The following is a 26,700-nucleotide window of genomic DNA, read 5'->3' as shown; positions in this document are numbered from 1 at the left end:
AAACAGTGTACCAATGTTTCAAATCTGACCTGCAGTAGAAATAATTATTTTTGAAACAATTTGACCTGCAGTTGAAATATTCCTTTTTGAAACAATTTATGTTGGTTTGAGTATATCTGAAGACAAAAAAACTGTTAAAAAATGGCCATTCGCTTTCCTTTTTGAAAATTTCAGAATCACAATGTTTTATTATTCTTGTTTGACAAAACGTATTCGGAGTCTGTTCTTTATTTTATCATTTTATTGCAAGGCAGCCAAATTCTGAAGTTTAATTGGTTTAGGTAATAAGAATTGTGGTTTGGTTTATAAAATAAATATTATTGGTTATGTAATAAAAGTTACATATTATATATATTATATATAATAAAAGTTATATATTAGTTATAGTTTTTTCTATAATTAAAATTCAATTACTTCTTCTTTCAATGGCAGCTGATTCTCAGACAACCTTTTTTTAGTTTTGTTTGAGACATAACCTTCAAATATTGAGCAGAGATCTAAACTAAAATCCTGTGTGAACGAATCTTTGCATTTTATATTTGGTAAAAAATAAATATTGATTCTTTAGAATTTATTGTCATGATTCAGATCTAATTTTGTGAAAATAAATTCATTGAAAATTTTTTTAGCAAGAATATCTTCCTGCAAAAATATATTTGATTAAGCTATATTAAAATCTACAGTTGTTCCAGACACATTTGTGCATTTTCAATATAAGAACCATTTTTATTACCAACCTGGTTTATAATGATGTATAAAAATTTTAATTTTTGTATAAAGTTTTACTTCTATAAATCGTAACACTATATAAAATGAGGTTAAATTCAGATATTTCATTTTGTTGAGCTTCAGGTAGTATCATAATCTTGGTAAGAAATTTAAAATGGCAAAAGTTGTGAACATTAGGGCCAGCAGGCATTAGAGTCAGTATATAAAAAAAAAAAAACATTGGCTTTAGTCTTACAAATTTGTTTTAGTTAAAAAAAAACGTTTTTAATCAAACAAAATCAACAAAAAGAATGAAATATTGTTACCATAGTCATAATTTAAATTACTAAATTATAGTCTCATATATAGATTTTATCTAATTTTGCGGACTGTAGATAAAATATTGTTTATTAAAAAAACAGCAGATTTGTTATTTTTTTAGTTATAAAAAAATAACAATTTTTAATTTAAAACAAATCTTTTTTTAAAAAAATTTTTAATTAAATTATTTTAATTAAATTAGAACACTTTATTTTTAACATAATGAACTTAACAAAACTTTTGTAAAAATCTAAGTTTCTATTATTCATGATTTGTTTTATTTTTATATGTAGTTTATTTGTTGTATTTTTACATGTAGTTTCTTTGTTATATTTTTACATATAGTTTCTTTGTTGTATTTTTACATGTAGTTTCTTTGTTGTATTTTTACATGTAGTTTCTTTGTTGTATTTTTACAAGTTTTTACAAAGATTTTTTCATCCTCTAACTACAACTTTAATTATACAATTCAAAAACTATATAATAAACTCATATTGTACTTCATACCCAAAAAATGTGATAAAATTAGATAAAAATAAAAATAAAAGACGATAAAATAAAAAATACCATATTAATGGCAATCACATTTATTAATGGAATATGCATTAACAAAAGTGTTAACATAGTGTTGTTAATATATAATTTTGAACTCAATGAATTTAAGAAACAGTTGCAACATTTAAAACATGCCTGAATAGAAATTTATAAAAAAAAAAAAACCATATACTGAAAGTTTATGTTGAACTGCACATTTCTCAAATGTGCAGTTCAACATAAATTAGATATTATAAAAATAAAAATGTATATATATTTATACATTTTCTATATATTTTTTGTACTTACACGTAATCTTGATTGTTGCCAGTTTTTTTTTAAAATAATGTTATTTAGATATGAAACAATGGATTTTGATTTGTCTGAACAAGCAAGTAAAAAAGTTAAAAACAGTGAGAATTTATTTTTGCAATTTAATTTTGACAAAATGTTCTATTATTTTCTCTCAATCTTCAATTAAATCAAGTTGAATGTTTAAAACATGTTTTTATTGGAATTCATTATACTAAAAAATTGTCCATAAATTACGCAACGTTATATTTCACTAATAAACAAAACAAAAAAGACCAGATGTTTTCCCTTGCAGAACTTTAAGTTAATTAAAAAATCAAAATAGCTCATTAGGTTAAATGAAAATTGCCGCTTAAATGAGCTCAAGTTACTCACTTTTATGAAATAAGTTTAGCGTCACATAATTTATGGAATCCATATAAACACTTTGAACAACTAAGAAAAATAATCTTAATGAATTTTGTTGATTAAATTAAATTGTATTAATAAAAAGATATAAAATTATATGTTGAATACTCCACAAAAACCACAAATAATATTCAATAAAAATAAAAGTACATATACAAATATATATACATATAAGTATAAATCTTATTATTAGCTGGTTTATGTTAAAATAAAAAGTGAGCAAATGCTTATACAAATACACTATAATATATATATATATATATATATATATATATATATATATATTATATATATATATATATATATATATATATATATAGTTCTATAGTTTGTTGGCTTTAGGAAGAGCGGAAGGAAAAAAGTGATTCTTACGCCAACACATACGTCACTTTTAATTACTTTTGACTTTCGTCCAACATTTCCGTGTTGGACGAAAGTAAAAACCATTAATTTAATTACAAATTAATCGTTTTTTAAAAAAACCACAAAAACGCAAATTTAATTGACCAGAATGTTTTTAAAAACATTCTGAATGTTTTTATAACATTTCGAATGTTTTTAACAATATAAACAATGTTTTTATTTTTATTTTTTTAATAAAATGTTTTTATTTTTATTTTTTTTAATAAAATGTTTTTATTTTTATTTTTTTTACTGTAAATCATGCGCGGAGTGTTGCTACATCGACTATCTTATAGCCTGACTCGCAAGGGAGTGCTGCTACATCGACTGACAAATAGCCTGACTCGCAAGGGAGTGCTGCTACATCGACTGACAAATAGCCTGACTCGCAAGGGAGTGCTGCTACATCGACTGACAAATAGCCTGACCCGCAAGGGAGTGCTGCTACATCGACTGAGGGTTTGGTTGGGGCAGGCAGTCTATCATTATTAAAAAAAAAAAATTCCGGTCTTGCATTTTAATTTTTACTTTTTGTCAACAAAATATCGAAAAAACTTTCGGACAACATCTAAGGGTTCTATATATATATATATATATATATATATATATATATATATATATATATACATAAATATATGTATATATATATGTATATATACACATATATATATATTTATATATATACATATATATATATATATACATATATATATATATATATATATATATATATATATATATATATATATATATATATATATATATATATATATATATATATATATATATATATATATATATATATATATATGTATATATATATATATGTATATATATATATGTATATATATATACATATATATATATACATATATATATATATATATATATATATATATATATATATATATATATATATATATATATATATATATATATATATATATATAAATCAAATAAGTATATACACTTTTAAGTATATATATAAAATATATTAATTATAAATTAGTGCAGATTACAAGGTTGTTTGCATCTTTAATTTCACGAGGCCACTAATAAGAACCAATATAATTTGTTTCCTTTAAGTCAGCATCTTCAGGATCAGAAACTTGATGTTAATATCTATGGTTTCCAGACACATCAAGTTCAAATTTGCCCTCAACATATACAGAATGATGATTTTCAGTATTAAACTGGGAGAGTTCATGTTGAGACTTAACAGTATCTTTGATAATACTGTTCACAGGGGATGAAGTTTGGTTGTCATTACTTCTAAATTCATTATTTAGGAAATTGCATTTAAAGACACCCACCTCATTATTATGTGTATCAGCTCATTATGAAAAAATATAAAATTTAGATTTACATTTTTGAAACCCTTTTTCACATATATATGCAGCATCAAAACATTCAAAATTTTCTAATTTCTTTAACCTGATATTTATTCATAGAAAGATATAAGTTATTCATTAAAGTGTATTATAGTATAGTATAAGTTATACATTAAAGTATATTATAGTATAGTATAAGTTATACATTAAAATTTAATCTAATATTTATTCATAGAAAGATAAAAGTTATACATTAAGGCAGTTGCTTCATAAACTGATTTTGTTTGGACTTAAACTCCTTCCTCCTTCCACCATCAAAGTTTACATCTGTGTTGAACTTCTTTTAAGAATGCTAACCTATCTAGTCCCTGTTCATTAGCATGTTTCTCCACAATATCCACAAAATCATCTAGAATGTTTTAGTAGATTTGTTTCTCAGGTTGATCACTGAATTCAATGAAAATGTATTGTAAAAAAGTAAAAAATTAAAGATTAATTTTTTTTTTTTGTCAAAATGAACATATAATACACAGAAGATTCCGGGCACTTTTAAATTACAATTTGTACCCAAATATTTATGTTAGAAACAATCTATTTTTACCCAAGTCTCTTTGGTTTCCATTACCTTTTAATTACTATAGCTCCTTTTTTTCTGTATCACCAGCAGCTCCTGCTGCTGCAGTTGGATTTCCAGCCAATAAAATCTCTTTTCTCCATGTTTCCAGTTCAAAAAAAAGTTAGTTTTGTTTAAATTTTTCATATTCTAGTAAATCTAATTAATTTTTTCTGTTTGTTTTTTGTTATTTTCCTTTTCTTTATCAAAAGAAACGGTTTACTTTTAATTAAATTCTTTAATTTTTTTTAAAATCTTACTTATGTTAAAAATACCATATTCTGGTTTTATAAAGTTTCTAAAGATTTCATAAATTTTCCTTTTATTATCTCTAACATTTTGTCAGCAAGATTTTATGTTAAAGATTCTTTTTATAATACGAATTAACTGTTTTTTTCTGTCCATTTAAACGTAAAAGTATTACTTTGTGTACCATATTCTGGTTTTATAAAGTTTCTAAAAATTTCATAAATTTTCCTTTTATTATCTCTAACATTTTGTCAGCAAGATTTTATGTTAAAGATTCTTTTTATAATACAAATTAACTGTTTTTTTCTGTCCATTTAAACGTAAAAGTATTACTTTGTGTACCTGTGTACATTGGGGTACAAACCAACTTTCCAACCCTCTTAATTTGTGAGTTGTAGAAACTTTGTGTGGTTATAACCATTGAACACAAAAAAAAAATTAGATGAAATTTGAAACCGTTGAACTAAATTTAGTACAAGATGGTAAATACCATTCATTATTAATATTTAATATTAAATAATCAACATCACATAAGAGGGAGTTATTTATTTAGGAGATTGTTTGCTTCCAGGCTCCAATCACCTTAATTTTTTTCAAAGCTTTTTTTTTTAACATAATCATAAACATACTTGAATATGAAGTTTTTATAATGCCTGGAAGTATCATATCTGAAACATCAAAAAGTCTTGGATTAGTCACTGCATTGAATGTCAAACACGTATCAACAGCTTAAATTAAATTTTAAATTACTAAATTTAAAAGTAAAATGATAAATTTCATAACTATTTTTTTCTCTGATCTAAGTTTCAAACTATATATGAATTTACTATTTAAAGTTAAAATAAAAAGTCAGAAAAAATGAATTTTTTCATACTCTGGGAAGACAATATAGTGCCATGCTGAAATTGTATATCCTTACAGCAACCTTGTTTGTCAATTTTATGCACCTATATTGTTTTTCCATGTTATGCAGCTATAGTTTTTAGATAGTGCTATATCAGAATAGTATTATATCAGAATAGTGTAGATAGTGTTATATCAGAATAGTGTTATATTCAATTTACTGAAGGTGATAACAAAGCTTTACCAAGTTTTGATCCTGTTACTCATGTTTACTGTGAAAATGATATAAATAAAATAATCAGTTTAAAGAAATTCTTTTAAAATCAATGGATAATACAAATCCTGTAGAAACAATGGAGTCCATCCTTATGAACTGAGTACCTGTTTTTTTTGAGAAGTCAGTGTTAAACTTTAAGAAAAGTCTTGATTAACTTTATTATGTGAATTAAAATTTCAAATTGTAGTTTTTAAACTTGCTGCTAAAGTGGATTACCACTCAGTGAGCATTTGCTCACCGCAACAGTTAAATAAATAAAATTTATGTTAAGGAAAAAATCTATATATAAATCTATCCTTTACTGTAGTAAAGATGATTACTGTGTTGATGAATGATGATTATACGTAATGATACGTACATGATGATTACTGTGTTGATGAATGATGATTACTGTGTTGATGAATGATGATTACTGTGTTGATGAATGATGATTGTTAAAAGTGGTTTTACACTTTTACCATGGTGTAGGACCGTTTTACCATAGGAATAATAAAAAAGTGAATTCATTGAGTCAATTGAAAAAATTGCAACAATTTAGAAACTATTATCTTATAAACTCAACAATTTTCCTCAGTTTACGTAAAAAGAAACTACTTTTTTAAAGACATAATTTTTAGACCTTATTTTTCGAGAACTATTATCAGGATAGTTCTATTTTAAAAGTTTTTTTTTAACTTCAATCATATTCAAGAATAATTATATTATTCTCTACTTTGGAAAAAATCAGAAACTCTCTAAAAATTCGAAAATGAAGTTAACTCAATTTTTTTCTATTCATTCACAAGTTTTTCTGATTAGCTACTACTGTCTGCAATAAATGGGAAATATATAAGCAGCTTGTTGTTCTTGTTTACAACTCAAATATATATAAAAAATATTTAGTCCATTTGCCCAAAAACTCAAATTTAAACACACAGTTAAGGAGTATTATGTCTCATATTCAGAATTGTTTGATATATTTTGAAATTAATGCTTAATAGTTTTTTTATAAGACTGCCATATTATATACGGGGTATTAAAGAATTCTATAATAAAAGAAAGAATTTTTTAAAAAAAAAGCCAAAATTAGTTATAAACAACTTGTTTTAGTTTGGTTTCTACTTTATATATTAGTTAATAATTAAAAAAATATTTATCTTTCAATCTATTTTTAATTTGATAGAAATGGCTTTGCCAGGAAGGCATGACACTTCAAGTCTTTATATGAATACAATAATAATATTTTGTTTTGACAATTTAACCACGGTTTTTAACAAATGCGCTGAAAAAATTGGATTTTAATTACATTGAAAATCAATAACTTTGACATGTTTATCTTTACTAACGTCGTTATATTAGCAAAATGGTTTTAAATAAAATTTAAATAAATTTTTAATTAAAGTAGTAAGTTGATAATTAAATTAATTTTGAAGCACAGCGTTGATTTTTATACCATTAAGTATGCATATCACAACAGTAACTTGGCAAAACTGTAATTTACAGAAACAAAAATTCTTCATAACAAAAAGTTAATAAACTGTTTATTTTCTGTAACTTGATAAGAAAGCATAAGATAATAGATAATAAATCAATGAATTAGCTTTAGCAACTAACATCTATAGTTCTTACAAAATTTTCATTTTTTATTACTTTATTACATTAATCTTATGATTACATTAATCTTATGATTACATTAATCTTATGATTAGCTAAACATTTTTTCGTTTCTGATTTTAAATCTTAACTTTTTAATTAAAGTACTTTAATTAAAGTGGAAGTTTTATTCATAGTATTTTATTACTGTAAAATTGCAAAAGTTTGGGCATGTAACTTTGAACTAACTTTTTTACAACATGTAACTTTGGTCATTTGAAAAAAAAAAAAAAAACAAGCATGCAAAACTCAAATTTTACAAACTTTTTTTTCTAAAATAATATTTGTAATTAGTTCGTAAATATGAATTTATTTAAAAAAAATAATGTTTTTATGCAACCTGCTGAAATAATTCTTTAGCAAAACAACAATTTGAAAAAATGCGTACTATTAAAATCTAAAATAAGCAAATCATTAAAATAACTAATCAAATTTAATCTTAGTATTTTTAAGAATCACCAAATTAATTATATTAACAAAAAAAAATTTTTTAAAATGTTACTTTTTTATAAAAATTAGTTAAAGAGTTTTTTAAAATTTTATTGAAATTTTAAAATACTCCGGTCATTCATGGATAAACTTCGGTCATTCATGGATAAACAATAAAGGAGACAATTAGCAGTAATATTATGAAATGTTGATAAGTGTTTCGAATGTAAAATTTAATTTTGAGGATTTTATAATGAATACATGGTATTTTATTTGAATAAAACTTTTTTTTATAATTTCAAAATTAACTGACGGTTCTTAGAGTTTTAAAAAATATCAAGCTTGTGACATTTTTTTGGAGATAAAATAACAGCTCAACGACAAATATGGATACGTTGTGAATCTTGTGACGATTGGTTGCGTGTATCTTGCTCATTTAAAGCAAAGTAGTGTTTTTTTGTTTATTGAAAACGCCTTTTTAAATTATGAAAAATTTTTTTTAATTTTATTAATCAGTGGCGTAGCAAATTTGATAATAGCCAAAGTAATAAAATAGTTCACTAATTACAATAAAAGTTTAAAATACTACTACTTACTTTTAAAAAGGCCTTTTTATGTTTTTTTCCTTCTTGCTTTCTTTGGTGCCCCAAAAGACTATTTTTTTTAAGCCCAGGGTGATGCTCTCCTTAGTTACTAGTATTACCTGAATTTATATCATAATTTTATAATAAAACATTTAAAAATTAGTTTTCAATATATGTGACGTTAAGTTTGTGATATGTTATTAATATTTACATAGCGGCCGAACTTATGAGATGGTATTGAAATTTCAATCAAAGTAGATGTTTTCATTTTAAATTAAATATTGAGTACTAGTTTATCTTTTTTCATTTTTTTATTTTTTCATTTTTTTATTTTTACGATATCAGTTATCACTATAATTTTCTCTATGTTTCAGGAGAAAAATTGATAAATGTTCAAAGTGACATAACTTAGGCGATTTTATAAGATTTTTTTATTAGTAAAACAAAAAAACTAAAAATTATAAAAAAAATAATAATTTTATAAGTGACAACTTTAAACAGCAATGTTCTTTTTAACAAACTTTATAAAAGAATCATTAAGTTAATTCACTCGAAAAGTAGAAAGATTTTGTTGAGAAAAAAAAAAAAGACATTTTTGACAACCGTTTGAAATAAATAACTTTGACCTTTACTTATGTTTTTATATTATTGAAAAATTATCTTTTACTTTATAATAGTTTATTATTATAAATCACTGCTAATAATTTTTTATAAAAATATTAATTATTATTATTATTAGATATTTTCTGAACAAGTTATTTTACAAAAATAAAAAGACTTGTGAAGGAATGGTGCATTCCTGTGCAGAACCTAAAGTTGTTGCGCTACCAAAGTTACACTAGCATCATAAATCAGGCTATAATGTTTCTTCTTAGTTTTTTAAGTCTTTCATTGTAAGGCAGTTTTGAAATCGAAAAAAATTACTTTTGTAGTTTTTCTTTAAATGTTTTCAAAAATATTGATGTCTCAAACTTGATATGGTGACCATGATTGAACTGCAAATTCTAAATGTGGTGTAATATAGGTTATATAAAGCGATTTCCACAGATTTAAACCTCTGTGCTGAAATGCTTTTTTAAAAATTCCTAGTATTTGATTGGCCTTCATAGCAGCAGAATCTACTTGCATCTTAATCTTAAGATTATCAGAGATGAGTACACCTAAATCTCTTTTAATATAGGTATCAGCTAATGTGACTTGTGTGCCATTGTCATCATACATATAGTAATTTTGATTTGATTTAGTTGATCCTTGAAAGATATGCATGACCTTACATTTTGTTATATTAATTCATCTGCTAAATTCTTGATCATTCAACAGCTTTATTGATATCAGCTTGTAAAAAATCTACATCTGATGGTGAGCTGATTACCCCAATGGTTTTGCTATCATCAGCATATAATTTTATATTGTGTGTCAAATTATCTGGTAGGTCATTAATATATAACACAAAAAGAATGGGGCCAAGGACTGATCCCTGCGGGACTCCAATAACTATATCTTTTCATTCCGATGTATTTGGTCCTATTTTGACCCGTTGCTGCCTATTTAGCAATGCTTTAATCCTTGCAAGAACCTGACCATTAGTACTATATGCATAAAGTTCATGTTGTAGTCTTTTGTAAGGCACGGTATCAAAGGCTTTTTCAAAGTTGGTAAAAATAACATCAACAAGGTATCCTTGGTGTAAAGCCTCTGTGATGATGTCAAGAGTTTCTAACAAGTTAGTCACGCACGATTTTTTAAATGCAAATCCATGTTGTGTATTCGAGATGGCACGTTTAGCTTCACAGTGGTGCATGATAACCTCTCGAATAATTGCCTTCATTATTTTTCCAGGAATTGATGTTAAGGAGACTGGTCTATAGTTTGAGGCCAAAAGTCTAAAACCTTTTTTGAAAATTAGAGTAACATTTGCTTTTTTCCATCTATCAAGCACAACACCAGTACTAAATGAATGATTATAGATTATACTTAAAGGTAAAGCCATACTTGAACAACAATTTAAGAGAACTCATGCGTGGATGCAATCGAATCCACCTGACTTATTTGGATCAATTGCTATTAGTCTGAATAATGAATAATGTATATATTTATTTATTGATATTATATATATTAATATAGTTTATGAATAATATATATATATATATATATATATATATATATATATATATATATATATATATATATATATATATATATATATATATATATATATATATATATAATATATACTGTTTTATATTTATATAAATAAGTATTTTTTATAATGTATGTTTTTAAATAAAAAAAAACTGTATCAATTTTTTAAATAAACAATTTAGTTATTTTTGCTTTTTGTTTATGTTAATGCAAAGAATTTTTAAGAATCTTTTTATTTTTTTTATGTCTGCATTTATTAAACAGTCGTTAGATGTAAGTCTCTACTTTATTTAAAAAGGGTTTGGCATAATATTATATTATAAAAACATTAGTAAATATCAACAATTCAAAGTTATTTATTCCAAATGTAATTTAATCTTATTGTTATACTTTACTATTTATTTTTGTTAAGTTTTAGTTTTAGTTTTTTTACTTTAGTTTTAGTTAAGTTTTATTTTATTTTTCAATATTTTTTTACAAAGATTTACTTGCTTCTTCTTTTACAATAAGTATTTATTTTAAGTTTTTTTTTTTTTTTTTTTTTAAATTAACAATAATTTAAAAAGTTAATAGTTTAATATACATGATTGTTTATATTATTGAAAAGATAAATTATTTTGACAGCATGTTTAATAGTTCACTTTATTTTTTCAATTTATCTTGTATTTCTTCCATTTCTATTTTTTCTAACATTAAGTTCTTACTAGAACTAAAGCTCAAGAAAACTTCTTTGTTTTCAATATTTTGATAATAAAAAATTAGTCTTCTATTTAAGGCTATTTAAAATATGTTGATGGAACTTTTGGAGAAGCTTAACTTCAAAATCAACTTCTTCTAGATTAATTTCAGTTATGATGTTGATCCAAGACATACCATCATAGACTCAACCCTCAGAATTAGGGTCGGTATTCAGCAATGCCGATCTATCTGCTGACCTAGTAGTGTTTAAGGTCAGCAAAAAATGGCGGACTTTGTTTCTATGTTTTATGGTCAAACCTATGTTTTACATTTGTTCTGCCGACTTGATGCCAACCTCACACAGAATAAGGATGGCAAATTATTACCAACCTTATTTTTCGTAATTCTGAGGGAATTTAGACTACTGCTACATAACTTCCTAAACTAAAGGTATCATTTTGAAATATATTTTGTTTCTAATTTGTTAAGTGTTTTTCGCTCTGTATTTTACTTCGAACTTCAAAAGCATGATTTTCTGCAAAGTCTCCAATAATTGTTATGCCTAATTGATCCATGTTTTGTTTTAGTTGTTTTAGGTACTATGATTGAGAGTGGCAATAAATGAATGAGCTAGCAGCATTTTAAAACAAGATACTAATAGTCATATCTATAATATCCATAAAAATCTGTATCAATAAAAGTCAAAATATCTGATGTCAGGCTCAATATTGTTGTGCAATCTATAGTTTTTCATTTTGTATTTTGCTTTTAGTTATCTCAAAATCATCTTCATCATGATACAAGTATATAAATAAAAATTATATTATACTCTTTGATAAATAAAAGAACATTTGTTTCCTTATTAGGCACTCGTAAGATGTTACTTTATATAAAAAATATAATCTAATTTTATTAATAATTATAAAAGAGAGATGTTTCGAAAATATTTGTTCTAACCGTAATTTATTTTGCTTTAAGTTTTTTTGCGTTAAAAGTTATTTACTTTTCCTAGTTTTATTATTTTTTTTTTGTAACTGTCTCTCATCGGTCCAATTAATCTTTTTTGTGGTTTTTTTTGTTTTTTTGAAATATTCTCAAACTGTCAAAAAAATGTGGCCAGTTTTTTGCAACTAATTTTGTTTAATTTATAGAAACTATATGTAACTATATGAGGAGCTCATCTGCAAAACGAGAAGAATTAATTCTATTTCCATGTTTTATATACTTAAATCTATCATCTATTTAAATATGGCAGCAATTAAAAAATTTTTGGTCTTGAAAATGGACAAAGAAAATTTCTGTTGACGTGCAACAAAAGTAGTTAATTTTTTTGTTGCTTTCTCAAAATCAGTTTACTCGGACTTAGCGCGTTTTGCAAATGGGCTCCTCATATATAGTTTCTATATATGAGGAGCCCATTTGCAAAACAAGTTGTTTTTTTTGTTTGTTTATTAATCTTCTTTACAATGCTTACATAATATTTTTTTCATGCATAGTTCGCCACCACTTGAGTCATAAAACTTTTTAAGCAAATCTTCTTTTTATATTTTTGTAAGACTTCACACAATTGCAAATAATCCTTTTTCGATAAAAATAAAAGTGTAGTAATCTCTAACTTGAGAAATTAGTAGTTCTTTTTTCAATAGTTCTTTGGTTGAACAGAGAAGTTGCTCTTTTATCAAGCTTATAATTTCATCGAAGTTTTCAGCCTTCTTTTTATTTTTATTTTTTCGTTTTATTTTTTATCTCTGTTTCAATTTATTTCTCATCACATTTTTGGGAAATATTGATGCCTTTGATTGTGTTTTGATGTTTTTGATCTCAGGTTAATCTAATGATACCTTTGATACCTTATGGTAACCTCCTAAGAACATTATGATATCCTCCTATGAACCTTACAATAACATCATAAGAACCTTATGATAGCCACCTATAAATCTAACCTCCTTATGAGCTTTATGATAACCTCCTATGAACCTTTAAAGTTTTTAAAGTTGTTATTTATCTTTTTTTTTTATTTTGCTAAAATTAGCTATGAACCTTATGATAACCTCCTATAAACATTGTGATAACCTCCTATGAATCTTATTATAACCTCCTATAAACCTTATGGTATCATCCTATTAATTTTATGATAAACCTTATGATAACCTCCAATAAATATTATGAAAACCTCCTATGAATCTTATGATAACCTTCTATAAACCTTATGATTACCTACTTTGAACCTTATGATAACCTCCTATTAATCTTATAATAACCTCCTATGAACCTTATAGTAACCTATTAATTTTATGATAACCTCCTGTTAATCTTATGATAACCTCCTATTAATCTTATAATTACCTTCTATGAACCTTATGATAACCTTCTATAAACCTTATGATTACCTACTTCGAACCTTATGATAACCTCCTATTAATCTTATAATAACCTCCTATGAACCTTATAGTAACCTATTAATCTTATGATAACCTCCTATGAACCTTTTGATAAACTCCTATTAACATTATGATAACTTCCTATTGATTTTATGATTACCTTCTATGAACCTTATGATTTTTCCTATGAATCTTATGATAGATTTTGATAGTTTCATGTTAAAGTTTTTAAAGTTGTTGTTTATCATTTTTTTAAGTTTTGCTAACAATTAGCTTAAGTTATTAAATTTTTTAAAGAAATTTAATAAGAAATTTCCAAGAATTTCAGTAAAAAAAGTGTTTTTTAACTAGTAATCAGTTTTTTTAATTAATAATCAATTATATTTAAAAAGTTTTTGAACCAATGACTTCATGCTTAAGTATGAAATGATAACAAATAAAAATGTTTGTCAAATATTAACTCAAAATATAATTTTGGTTTAAAGTATCTTCAATCTTCATAACTACCAATAAAAATCAATTTCATAAAAATTAATTGAATTCATATTAATTACATGAATGTTTTTGGAAAGAAATTTCAGAACATTATTTCCATTGAAATTACTAATAATACACCTTTTCAAGATGTATTTTTTTCAAGATGTAGTACTTTAGTTATGATAAGTAATGTTAAAAAAAAATAAAAAGCATAATTATAATTAAAGTAAAGTATTTTATTTATTTTAAAAAAATTTTGATTCTTCTAACTTATTGTTATAAATTACATCTCACGTTTCTCAATTACAACTTTCATCTTCTAATTTACATCTTACGTTTCTTAATTACATCTTTCATGTTCTTTTATTTTAACTACATCTTGAAAAGTGTTGAAGTACTTTAAGTAATTACTTTTTATTTACGGAAATAGAAATAGTCATAGTAAATAAAGAGGTAAATTTATTTAACTTAAGCCTTTTCTATTTGTTCATGTGTTTTTTATATTTGTTTTTTAATGTTATTTATGTCTATTAAATTATTATGACACCTCTCCACGGACAAGGAGACCATTACAATTTAGGAGACAATTTTTTTTTATTTACTTTTTTTTATTGGGGTTATGTACCTCTCACATCACCTTAACTTTAAAACATGAAACTTGCAATAAAGACCACTGTGCAAAGAAAAAAGTTTTGTAAGAGCCATTGTTAAGAAGTTTGTTAAAAGTGATACTTTAAATAGATTTCATATTTAAAAGTTTTTCAGAAGTCATAACTTCAATAAATTTTAGTAAAAAAAGTTAGAAGTAAAAATTTGAAGCCTAAGTAAAAATTTTGTCAGATAAAATAATAAATAATAACATAACAACAAATAAAAAAGTTTAAACATAGACATTATAAGAAATAAAAAGGTTTTTCAAATATATTATATGTTTTTTAAATTTATATTAACATTAACTCTTAAAAAAGTTTGTTAAAAATAGTTTTATCAATTAAAATCATTTCACAAGTAACTATTTAGATTCATTATATTTATCAAAAGTTTTATGTCAAGTTTATTATAATAAATATTTTTCGTTTTTATAAAATTATGGTAATAATGATCATCATTGTCATGATCATGAACATTAGCAAAATCATGATGATGACATTACTTGAAATTGTTTTGTTTTATTTAGATTTGTTGAGGATGTCGGCTGAACTAAAAAAATATTATCTTAAATATTATGGGAAAATTGGTGAACTTCAACCATTATTAAAAGCATCTGCAAATGTTGATCTGATACAAAAATTTGTTGATCTATGTATTGTTGATGCAGCGAATGCTCAAGTGGATGTTGTTTTTAGTGTTGAACGAAAAGATTTTCTTGAAAAGCAAATGCATTACACACCAATTCCATACAGTGAAATATTTACCAACGAAAAATCAGTAATATTAATATCTGGAATAGCTGGTATTGGGAAAACATGGTTGCTTAGAAAATGTTTGCTTGATTGGTCAAATAATTTAACTTGGAAAAATATTGAACTTGTTTTTTATTTGGAATGCAGGAGAATTAATCAACATCCAAATATTTCTAATATTAATGAATTACTAAATGTTTTCTACAAAGATGTTGTAAATGACTTTAACATTAGTAATGATACTGCACTGTTTATAATTGATGGATTAGATGAGTTTAAATATTTCAATGAGTTATTAAATCCAAGTTTAACTTGTAACTATCCAATTGTTAATGCTTTAGCAGAAATTCAAAAATACAAACATGTAATTTCTGGTAGAGTTTATGCAATAGATCAGTACCAAAGTGTATCTGCAAAACATAGCGATAAGTTAACCATTCAAATAATGGGGTTTAATGAAAGTGGAATAAATAATTATGTAGAAAATCATGTTATAGAAGAAAAAAAAGAAGTTGTAAAAACAACTTTAAATGAGTCTCCAATTGCAAAAGCCATGGCATCTGTTCCATTTTATTTGTCTTCGATGTGTAAAATTATAAGTGATTCAAAAAAAATAGATTCAAATTCTTTCTTAACAATGACAGATTTGTATGCAAATATTTTTTTATATTTTTTACGAGAACACATTATTAAAAACAATAAATTGGTTTATGAGATAATGGAAGATAGTTCCAATAAAAAATATATTTTGAATATTTGCAAAATTGCATATAATCTGTTTGTTAAAAACAAAATAATTTTTTCCAAAAAAGAAATTCAAGCTTTTCATAGTGACTTTGATAAAAATGAAGGCAATTATTTCGGATTTATAGAAAAGATTGAAACAGATCTAGGTTGTTATTATCAATTTGCACATTTGACAATAATGGAGTTTTGTGCATCTGTATATGCATATAATTGTTTAAGTAAGAAAGAGATTATGGCCAATGAGAGGCTGAAGAGTTGCTTATCAATGATTTGTGGATTAGCCAATAAAAACCTAAACAGTTTATTAAAGTTTCTTGTTAACCTGAATCCTTTGAATGAATCTTGGTTTTCTAGTTTTAGTAAGTCATTTTAGATAAATACACTAGTGTTCAATAAGATATAAATAATATAGACATTTTTAACTTATTTTTAAGAAATTTTTTTGTTAGTGCAATATATTTATTTATATATGTGTGTTTGTCTTTGTGTGTATTTGTATTAGATAAAGTTTTAATGTTGTTTATGGTAGATCAATTCATTCTTTAATATAAAAGTTAAGAAACAGCTAAATTTTTTGATTCATTGACTTTTGATTTCATAAACTTCCATGCAAAAGTTAAGAAACAATTGATTTAGTTCTTGCATTAATTTTCATGCTAGAATTGAGAAACAACTGAACTTTAATAAAACTTTTTTCACAATTGATTAAAATACTAAAAACTTTTCAATAAGATACTTTCATTAACACAGGACTTGGTAGCGTATCTGTTATTGTAAAAAGGATTGCAGAATCTTTTTTAAGAGTTTTTGTTAAACATAAAACTTTTTATCAAATTTGTTTACAATATAAATTTATGACATGAGAAGCGCTTTTAAAATCCCTTCAACAAGAAAGTTAATTTTTTTTTTCTAGACTATAAAAGTTTGTGATAAATCCACAAAACATTTTACTTTGAAAAACTTTTATATTTACATTTAAATTTACTTTAATTTTTATGAGGGATTTTAATATACAAAACACTTTTTAATAGAGTATCTTATATTTGATTATAAAACATGCATTTTTTTCGAATTGTTGAAGAGTATATATTTTTTTATATTTAATTAAGATAAGCTTGAATTTAAACAGATGTTATTTACTTAAGTGTGTTTTTTTAATGATAAGTTAAGGACCGGAAAAAACCAGCTAATAAACTTGATTTTAGCCTTATGACTAAAATTAATTGCAGTATTTGTTTTTGTTGGGCTTGGAACTGTGTTTTGTTTACTAATTACTTACGTTTTGTATAACATAGGTTCTGTTCTGCTAAAGCTAAAAGCTTTAGCAGAAAGCTAAAAGCTCTGTTAATAGAGACCTAGAAGCTTTTTTGTTGTCTTCCATGACACTAAAATGACATAAAATTTGCTAAAGTCTTTTGATGAAGATAAATAGGATGATTAATTATTTATGAATCTAATATTTAATAATTGTTGTGAATTGATATTTGTGAACTTAAAAATTTTTAGAAATTTTTGGGTTCTTTAGCATTTGGGGTGAAATCCCTAATATGGTAAAAAAAAAAGCATTTAAAAGTATGTCAACCTGGATCTCAAAAGAAGCATACTTTCACAGAAGTTTTAAAAACAATACTTGTTTGTAATAAAAAAACTAATTTTCATATGACTGCTGAGAAATATTTTTAAATAATTGTTTTTAGAGTATTTTATAGTTTTTAGAGTTATAAAAATTGTTTTTAGAGTATTTAGCATTTTTTTCTCATTATTTTTTTGAATAAAAATTTTTTATGTTTTCTAAAATCTTTATAAACATACCCTTCTCTTGAAACTCTGGTTGAAATACTTTTGAATATTTTTTTTTTTTGTGGACAATATAAGGAATTTTACCCCAAAATCTAAAGATTTGAACCTATTTAGGTAATTATTATTTGAGTTTACTTATTTTTATAGTTTTTTAGGAGAAACTTATTTTCGTGCCTGCATTTAGTAATTAATTCTGGTTTATTGTTCAATAAACATTCTTGGTTTGCATGTGTAATAACTTAAAATTTTTCTTGTAGGCATAGTATGCATTTTTTAGCAATATTGTTATATGCAAGTGCTGTTTTAAGGATGGACTAATTCAGTATAAAATCATCAATATTTTTATCCTTTAATTCCCATATATATTTTGACAGCATGGTGTCTTTTGAATACTTTTTATTTTTAAAAGATAGCTCATGATCGGCAAAACGTTTTTTCCATTCACCCTCTGTTATGCCAATATATTGTTTATCAGGTACATTCTTAGAGGAAACAACACATTTATATGCCACTTTTTTTTAAAAACAACTTCCAATTATTGGACAATTGTTTTTTTGTTTTTAATTACAATTTTCTGTAGTTTTTTTCATTTAGGGTTACTTTTTTGTTTAACAAAGCATTATTGTGACCTCTTATAAATCTTTCATATTTTTTGTGCAACTGTAGCTACTTTTATTGTATTTTGATTAAAAATTTTATGTAATATATTAGAGGGTGGGAAATGCTTATCAACTAATTTTAAAAACACTTTTCCTTCGTTAGTTGAAGCATTTTTGATGGGGAGGGGGGGGGTTACACCAAATTATATTTCTGGTTCGCTTTTTTGTATTCTTTTTGGGTCAAATTTTAGTTCAAAATTTTTAAAACCACTTTTTTTAAGGGCATCTTCAAATATTCGTTTAAAGGAATTGACATTTTCATTAGAGGAGTTTTGGTTTAGCCTGTTATTAAATGAAATCGGGATTTATTTTAGAATTAGGGGTTGATGATTTGAGTTAATGTTAATATATAATAATTCAACGTTTGCTTTTTTGATATATAAGCTTATATAAATTTTCCGAGAGCTTAAATGTGACGTCAAGAAAGTTCACGATTTTTAAATTTATGTTTATTTCTATTTAAAAGACAATTTTTAAAAAAATATTATAATAACTTTTCTAATTTTATCAAGCTGTGGACCAGATTTTGTAAGCATTACTATTAAACCATAGTCGCAATAAAGGCCTAAATTATTTATATTGATAATTTTACTTAATAAATCTAAAATATATAGTCTAACAAATTCACAAATTTCTGCTCCATCATAACTGCCCATTGTTACATCAAAGCAGTCATGTATGTTTTTCTAATTCCAAGTTTCCTTATTAAAATAAAGTAAGGCTTTTCTACATTGTTTTATTATACGGATTGTTCTTACAGAAAGTTTTAAGTTATTTCTTATTTCTTAATTATACTCTATTATTAATTTTGTCCTATTAAATTTTGCTTACATTTCCAATATTTTGCTTACTTGTCCAAACTTTTTGAGGGAACCAATACTACAGGGAAGTTTTGAAAATTTGGTTTATTTTAGTGTTATGAAGGCTTGGGCAGGTGCAGTTAATATATAATATATATATATATATATAAATATATATATATATATATATATATATATATATATATATATATATATATATATATATATATATATATGTATATATATATATATATATAAGCATTTGCACTTTAAACAAGGCTGGAAGCAACCACTACTAAAATTGGAAGTTACTGAAACAGAAAAGATGCTTTCTTTAGAGCAATATAATGATTGACAAATGCCTTAAGAGATTGCAAATTATATAAATCAGGAAAACAAGATAAAGGAACCAAATTCCAAAGAACTAATGTTCGAGGAAAAAAACTATAAAATTAGATTTTTTGAAAACTTTGGAACGGTAAATGGATGAGACATAAACGAATGACTAGTAATATGAGAATGTATTTTAGAAGATGGCACAAGAGATATTAGCTCTTTAGAGCAGTATCCATTATAGTATTTATAGAAAAGAGAAAGAAAGGCAACATTATAATTATGTGATAAAGGTTGTAGGTTGGCTGCAAAAGAAGGTCCAACTATGTTTACTACGTATTTTTCACCTAGTTTAAAAAAGATAGGGCGTCTTTGCAAGATAGATATGGTGAATATGGCAACAGTATTCCATACAAAGGCAGATTTAAGATTTTTAGAGATATAGAATAGAATCCTGAGTAAGAAAGTGACAAGCATAATAAAGTGATGCAACCTTAGCAGATGCTAAATTTGCAATCGATTTGATATATGGTTTCTAAGAAAGATCGAAAGTAAGAGTTAATCCTAGAAGATGAAGGGTAGCTGACTCATCAAGTATATTACTGTTATTAACATAGGAAGATCTAGGTTATTGCGATGATGATTAGCTGAAAAATATTGAGTTTTATTTGAATTAAAGTTCACCAGCCACTGTGCTTGGTTGGTGAACTTTTACTTTTCTGCTGTTGCAAAAGTGAGATCCTTTTCAAGCTCAAATGCCCCCTCCAAGCAATTAGATAGTGCTGGCTTCTTATCAAGACAAGAATAAATGGTACTATCATCAGCGAACAATGTCACCTTAGATGTGAGAATTTCTAGGAGATTGGTAATGTAAATTAAAAGGAGTATAGGGCCAAGGATAACACCTTGAGGTACCTCTGAAGTTACAGGATATGAAGATGAGTACTGTGCATTGAGGTTAACTTTTATACTACAATTAGTAAGGAAGGATTCAGTAACCTTAAAGATGTTACCCGATACATTGTAAGTAGAAAGCTTATGGAGAAGACCAGCATGCTAAACCTTATCAAAGACTATAGAAGTGTTGAGAGTGATAACCTTAACCTCTCCACATCTATCAAATGCACAATAAAACCTATCGGTTATTACCGTTAACAAATTAGCAGTAGAACGAGAAGATCAAAGTCCATAATGATGGTCAGAAAGTAAGTTATTAGATTCAAGATAAGAGATTAAGTATTTGTTAATTAAAGACATTAATCAAAAACATTTCTTATTATAGTAAGAAGACTAATGAGATGGTAATAAGTTAAGTCAGATCGCTTTCCAGATTTTTTTAAAAATTGGTGCTGCTAAAAGATGCTGCTTTCCAGCAGGCTAGAAAACAAGACTCTTAAAAGCACTTTTTAAATAGTTTTAAAAGTATAGACAACAGCTCTGAAAAATACTTCTCCAAGACTATAACAGGTATGTTTTCCGGACCTCAAGCTGTATAAGAATCTACACAGGAAACTACTTTAGATTTACTTTAGACAGAAGCTGGAGTGATATGAATGTCAAGTAATGGATCAACTTGTTTGTTAGCTTTATCAGGTAGAATGCAACTAGTGGAATTAAGAGATAATAATAATGAAAACTTCTTATCTTTGAATGTAAAACATGCGCGTAGTGTTGCTACATTTACTATCTTATAGCCTGCTGTTACAAGGAAGTGTTGATGCATTGGCTATTTTATGGTCTGCTGCTACAAGGGAGTGGTACTACATCAATTATCTTAAAGGCTGCTGCAGCAAGTATTGCTACATCGCCTGAGAGTTTGGTTGAAACAGACAGTCGATCAAATGTTAAATAAAACTTTTATTTAAAAAAAATTGTTTTTAAACTTTTGTAAAATGAAACAAGCGTTTTGTTGCATGAAAAATATATTATATTATTCATTAAAATATATCTTAGGAAACTGGTTCTCTGGTAACAGAAAGATTAGTCATACTGGAATAATATGGATTTTAGGTAAGAAAGTTTATATTTAGTAAATTGTTATTTATATTCTTTAAAATTTTTTTTTTTTTTCCTTTTTTTTTTTTTTAGTATAATGATTTTGTTTTGTCATTACAAAAATTTTCACAATTTTGTGTAGAATAAAGAATAAGCATGTGAGCAGAGTAAAAAAATAGAAATTATTTGCCTTATCAATATGTCCTTAAGCTGTGTTTGCTTTCCTTGTAAAACATTCTTATAAGTTTTAAAATATAAAAAATAAATATCTTGCGTACCATTTTTATGCTTAAGAAAAAAGTCTTTCATGAATTGATGGCAAATAACATTAGTTACTCAGTAGAGACATTCCATAGACTAGGTATTTTCCGAAAATACTAATATTATGCCTAAATACAGAATCTACGTAAGTTTAATATAGTAACTAAAACAGTTAGCAGATGGCTTAAACTGTCAATTGTATGAGTCAGGAAAACATAACAAAAAGAAAGGGTTCTAAACTAATGATGGAAAAAACCAAATGAATTTTGAGCATGAAGAAGTAATAACAGTAAAACAATAAGACTTATTTAAATGCAGAGACATGCAAGGTTAAGTTTTAGTAAATGGAACAAGCGGTGAAAGCCTGTTGAAATAGTGGCTAGGGTGCTATTTATAGAAAAGAAAAAGAGATGCAACCATATGACAATATGAAGGAGGCTAAAGTTTAGCTGCTTAAGCAGGTCCAATGGCATTTACAATGTTTATTTAAAAGAGACCTTATCTAAAAGAGAGGTTTTAAAAAAACCAGCTAAAAAATTACATAAGTATTCTTTACAGGGAATAGTAAGAGATTTAAAGAGGTAGAGTTTATGATGCTTAAAATTTTATGTTATTTCCATATTAATTGACACCTATCAGATATGTGCAACAAAAAGTTCTCTAAACTTTTTTTTAATCTCTTAAACTTATACTTTATGACGTAAGATGAAATAAATCAAAATAAGATTAAGATATGCATAAAAAGTAACTATTAAGTATTCTGTTTTTACAACAGGTCCAAACTTACAGTGTGATACTATATGGCACATGTCTAAAATAAAAAATTCTAAATTAACATAAAAAAAGATCTTTTAACAACTTTCTTAAAAATTTCTGATGTATCAGACTAATTTATTTAAAACAATTAACAATAGTGTAAACAATTGGTGCTATTTAGGATGAAAGTATAATACTTGGTAGACATGTTGAAAAAGTTAAATCATTTATTTTAAGGCTTAGACCAACCTTCAAAATCACACACATGGTCCATGAAAATTAGCACCTGTCCATAGCAACACAATTTTCTTAAAATTATGCCTATGCACAGTAGAACAGTGTGTGCCAAAATACCAAAAAATAAATGTCAGCATTGCACCATGAAAATTAGTCATAATGGTGAAGACATGTTCATTAAAGGAAATATCTAATTAAAAAAACATTAAATATTAATTTAAGTGTAATTTTATGCAGTTAGTTACACGTTAATTTGACATGTGTTCCAAAACGCTATTTTGCATTTTTTATTAATCAACTTACTTATGCTGCTATTGATTTAATATAACTTTATTGACTTTCATTTTAAAATATATTATTTTAATTAAAAATATTTTCTTCGCTTAGACTTTTAAAAACAATTTAGCGTAAGTGTAGTCATTAGTTTTTATGCATCAAAAACAGACAGTTTTCAATATTTTTTTTGCTAATAACCTTTTCTATTAGGTATTATACTATCAGATAAACTATCCTCCAAAACATTCGACTATGTAAATCTCATGCTAAATGTATGTAAATAGCCATGCATCATAAATATTTTGCTACTTTTTGCTATAAAAAAAGTTATAACATAAGATTGGTCTTCGGTTAATGGTCAGTTGATGAGAAAAACTGCACATATAAAAAAGATGTTTAGTACACAAAGAATGCCTACAAAATCTTTTACTACTGTTATAATATATAAGTTCTGTAAATATAAATATAAAAAAGTTATTTTTATGACAAGCATTGAAAAGTAGTATTTTTGATGTTTACACTGATAAAAGTTGTCTTGTCCATTAAAAATATTTCAGATTTTTCACCAAAATTTAAATTTTTTAATATATTTTTTTATATTATATAATTACATGTTTATTACTTTATTTATGTATTTTATATATAAATATAATTATTCTAATAAAAAAAACTACGAAAATAATTTTTGCATAAAAAACTAGATTTTGTCCCACTGTGCTATGGAGCCCTGTCCATAGGAAAAAAATTTTTTTTTTGTCAAAATCTTCTAAATTCTACACCTATGCAGAGCTCAATATAAATGAAGCAAAAAGTACAAAAACACTATAAGGGAAAAAGTTAACTGATAAAAAGTTACAGAGCCTTAAAAGGTTATTAATACAGGGGGTAAAATTGTACAAAGTAGAGCATGCAAAAATAGGTTACAATTATTTTTAAATAGAATGTACAAAGTTTTGCAAGAATTTCATTTGTTTAAAATATAAAATTAGTTTTAATAGTAGTGTAATCGAGTCTAAATAAACCTATTTTCAAAAAATTATTATTTAGCAAACACCATACCGCCTATACAAGATGCTTTACAACAGCATCTCTAGAGATGTTAACCAGGCTTTATATTGCTGGACGCAATCATTGTAAAAAAATCCATAATTGGTTAATCCATGTGAGTAGAGTTAGATTATGACAGGCAATATTTACAAAATTATTTGGAGGATAATTTTGAAAGCTTCCAAAATGCGCAGTTAACTTTTAATATCTTTTGGAAACAGCAGCAGTGCGATGCACAATTTGCGATTACGTAATTACATTGTTATTACGTTATATAATAGAGTAATGTGTACAATGAATATTATAAAATATATTTAAAATATAAATAGTAAAATTTAACTTCAGCTAACGGCCTAATAGTATAGATATATGTGTGAGCTTGAGTCTTATTGTGTCGAACATCTAAAGAGTTTTTTTCTTAAAATTGAAAAGAAAACAAAGAATAATAAAAAAATACCTATTGTTGTGAGAACCAAACACTCAGTCAACTTCAATGTATGTACAGAAGCCCTTCCAGCTCACTAAATTAGTATCATGTTAGATTGCTGATTTAGTGCAGATTGCTGATCTAAATGCTTTTATATTTGTGTCTCCTTGTATATATACATGCATGCATAAAAATATACAAGGAGGCGCCATTATTTATACACATATAAATAAATATATACATCAAAATAGAAGCTTTTATCCCATTATCCAATAACATTGTGCAAAGTAGACTACCAATATTCAGGTTAATACTAAATATTCTTTTTGTAAATACATTATTTTAAATATTGTTTAAAATTTATTTTAACGAAAAAAGGTGAGATTTAAGCTAAATCACAGTTGTTATGGCAGTGGTAAGGTGAACTTAATTATGCAAGTAGACAAGAAGTATTCAGGTTAACACTATCTAAGTTTAAACTTACCTTTATATAAGCAGAATAACATTAGGCTGCACTAGGCCACACATGTGATCTACTTTAAATTACAATATCATATATAGACAAAAATTTTCAACCAAAATTTCTGAGCTCAGCTGAGTGCAGTAGGTGCTAGGCTTTTTATTATAAATGATATCCAATCATAGATTTTGCTTTAAAAAACAAAGGATGGCGCATGAAAAACGGTTTTAATCATTTAAATCTTGTTCAAATCTCTTTTAAATAGCACTTTTAATGTTGTTGTGTTATGGAACATTTATAAACAAGGATGGGAACAAATAAGGGTTTAGAGGCTAAGAACTAATAAGCCCCAAAGTCTTTTCTATTAATAATGCCCATTTTATATCAAACACAAAAAAATAACAGAATATGGTTTACTAAAGAAATATGGGTTCTTTTACGAGATGTTGGTCTGGAGACTTGGTTTTAGTCTTAAAAGTCTGGAGTATTGGTCTTGGAACTTTACTCTTACATGAAGTACTTAAAAAGAATACGTAAATATGTAAACTTTACTTTAATTTTTTTTTTTTTTTTTTGTAACTATGATGTGTGGCCACTATACATTTAAATTGTTTATTTTAGATTTGGGTAAGTAAGGCAAAAAAAAACTTTCTTTTTACAAATAATTTCAAAATTTTTATATTTTAGTTTTTATATATAAAACTTTTAATTTGCATTTTTTTAAATGCATTTTAATAATAGGTTTAGTACCACCTAATTGTCTTATAAGGCATTTTTATCATTTATCTTTAAAAATCCATTATTTTGCAAAATATTGTGATATAATCTCGTAACTTTGCAGATATGACATTACACACTCTGCAAGGAAATAATAACAATTTTTTTGTGCTGCTCCTAATGTGACTAAAAATAACAATGAAGTTGAAAATGTTTTTACTAACCATTTTACCCTAAAACTATTGTATCAGATTGTAAACAACGATTTCACCAGTATTCAGCATTGAAAATGATTTAAATGAACAGAAAAAAATATTACTTTTAATTTGTTTACTTTGTTATTCTGCATAGTTTAAAAAAAAAAGTTTTCAATAATGATTTTTTTTAGTTTGGCTTTCAGCAGCATACTACTGTTTTTTTTTATTTTCTGTTTATTTTCGCATTTATGATCTCAATTTTTT

General features: G+C 25.3%; 1 protein-coding gene across 3 annotated transcripts in view; it reads left to right on the top strand.

Annotated features, from left to right (window-relative positions):
- Window positions 1-26,700, top strand: part of LOC136075033 (NACHT, LRR and PYD domains-containing protein 6-like) — a 48,864-nt gene that overhangs the window by 11,089 nt on the left and 11,075 nt on the right. For 2 of the 3 annotated variants that reach the window (XM_065787253.1, XM_065787254.1), the window contains exons 5-7: window positions 1,921-1,976; window positions 15,499-16,830; window positions 22,017-22,073. In XM_065787253.1, coding sequence (XP_065643325.1) covers window positions 1,921-1,976; window positions 15,499-16,830; window positions 22,017-22,073 — 1,445 coding nt within the window. The remainder of the gene's footprint in view (window positions 1-1,920; window positions 1,977-15,498; window positions 16,831-22,016; window positions 22,074-26,700) is intronic. The other variant, XM_065787255.1, reaches the window with a different exon arrangement.

This window comes from Hydra vulgaris, chromosome 01 (genome assembly GCF_038396675.1).
Source record: "Hydra vulgaris chromosome 01, alternate assembly HydraT2T_AEP".
Taxonomy (NCBI): Eukaryota; Metazoa; Cnidaria; class Hydrozoa; order Anthoathecata; family Hydridae; genus Hydra; species Hydra vulgaris.
The sequence above is the reverse complement of the archived record's forward strand: the minus strand, read 5'-3'. Positions and strand labels throughout refer to the sequence as shown.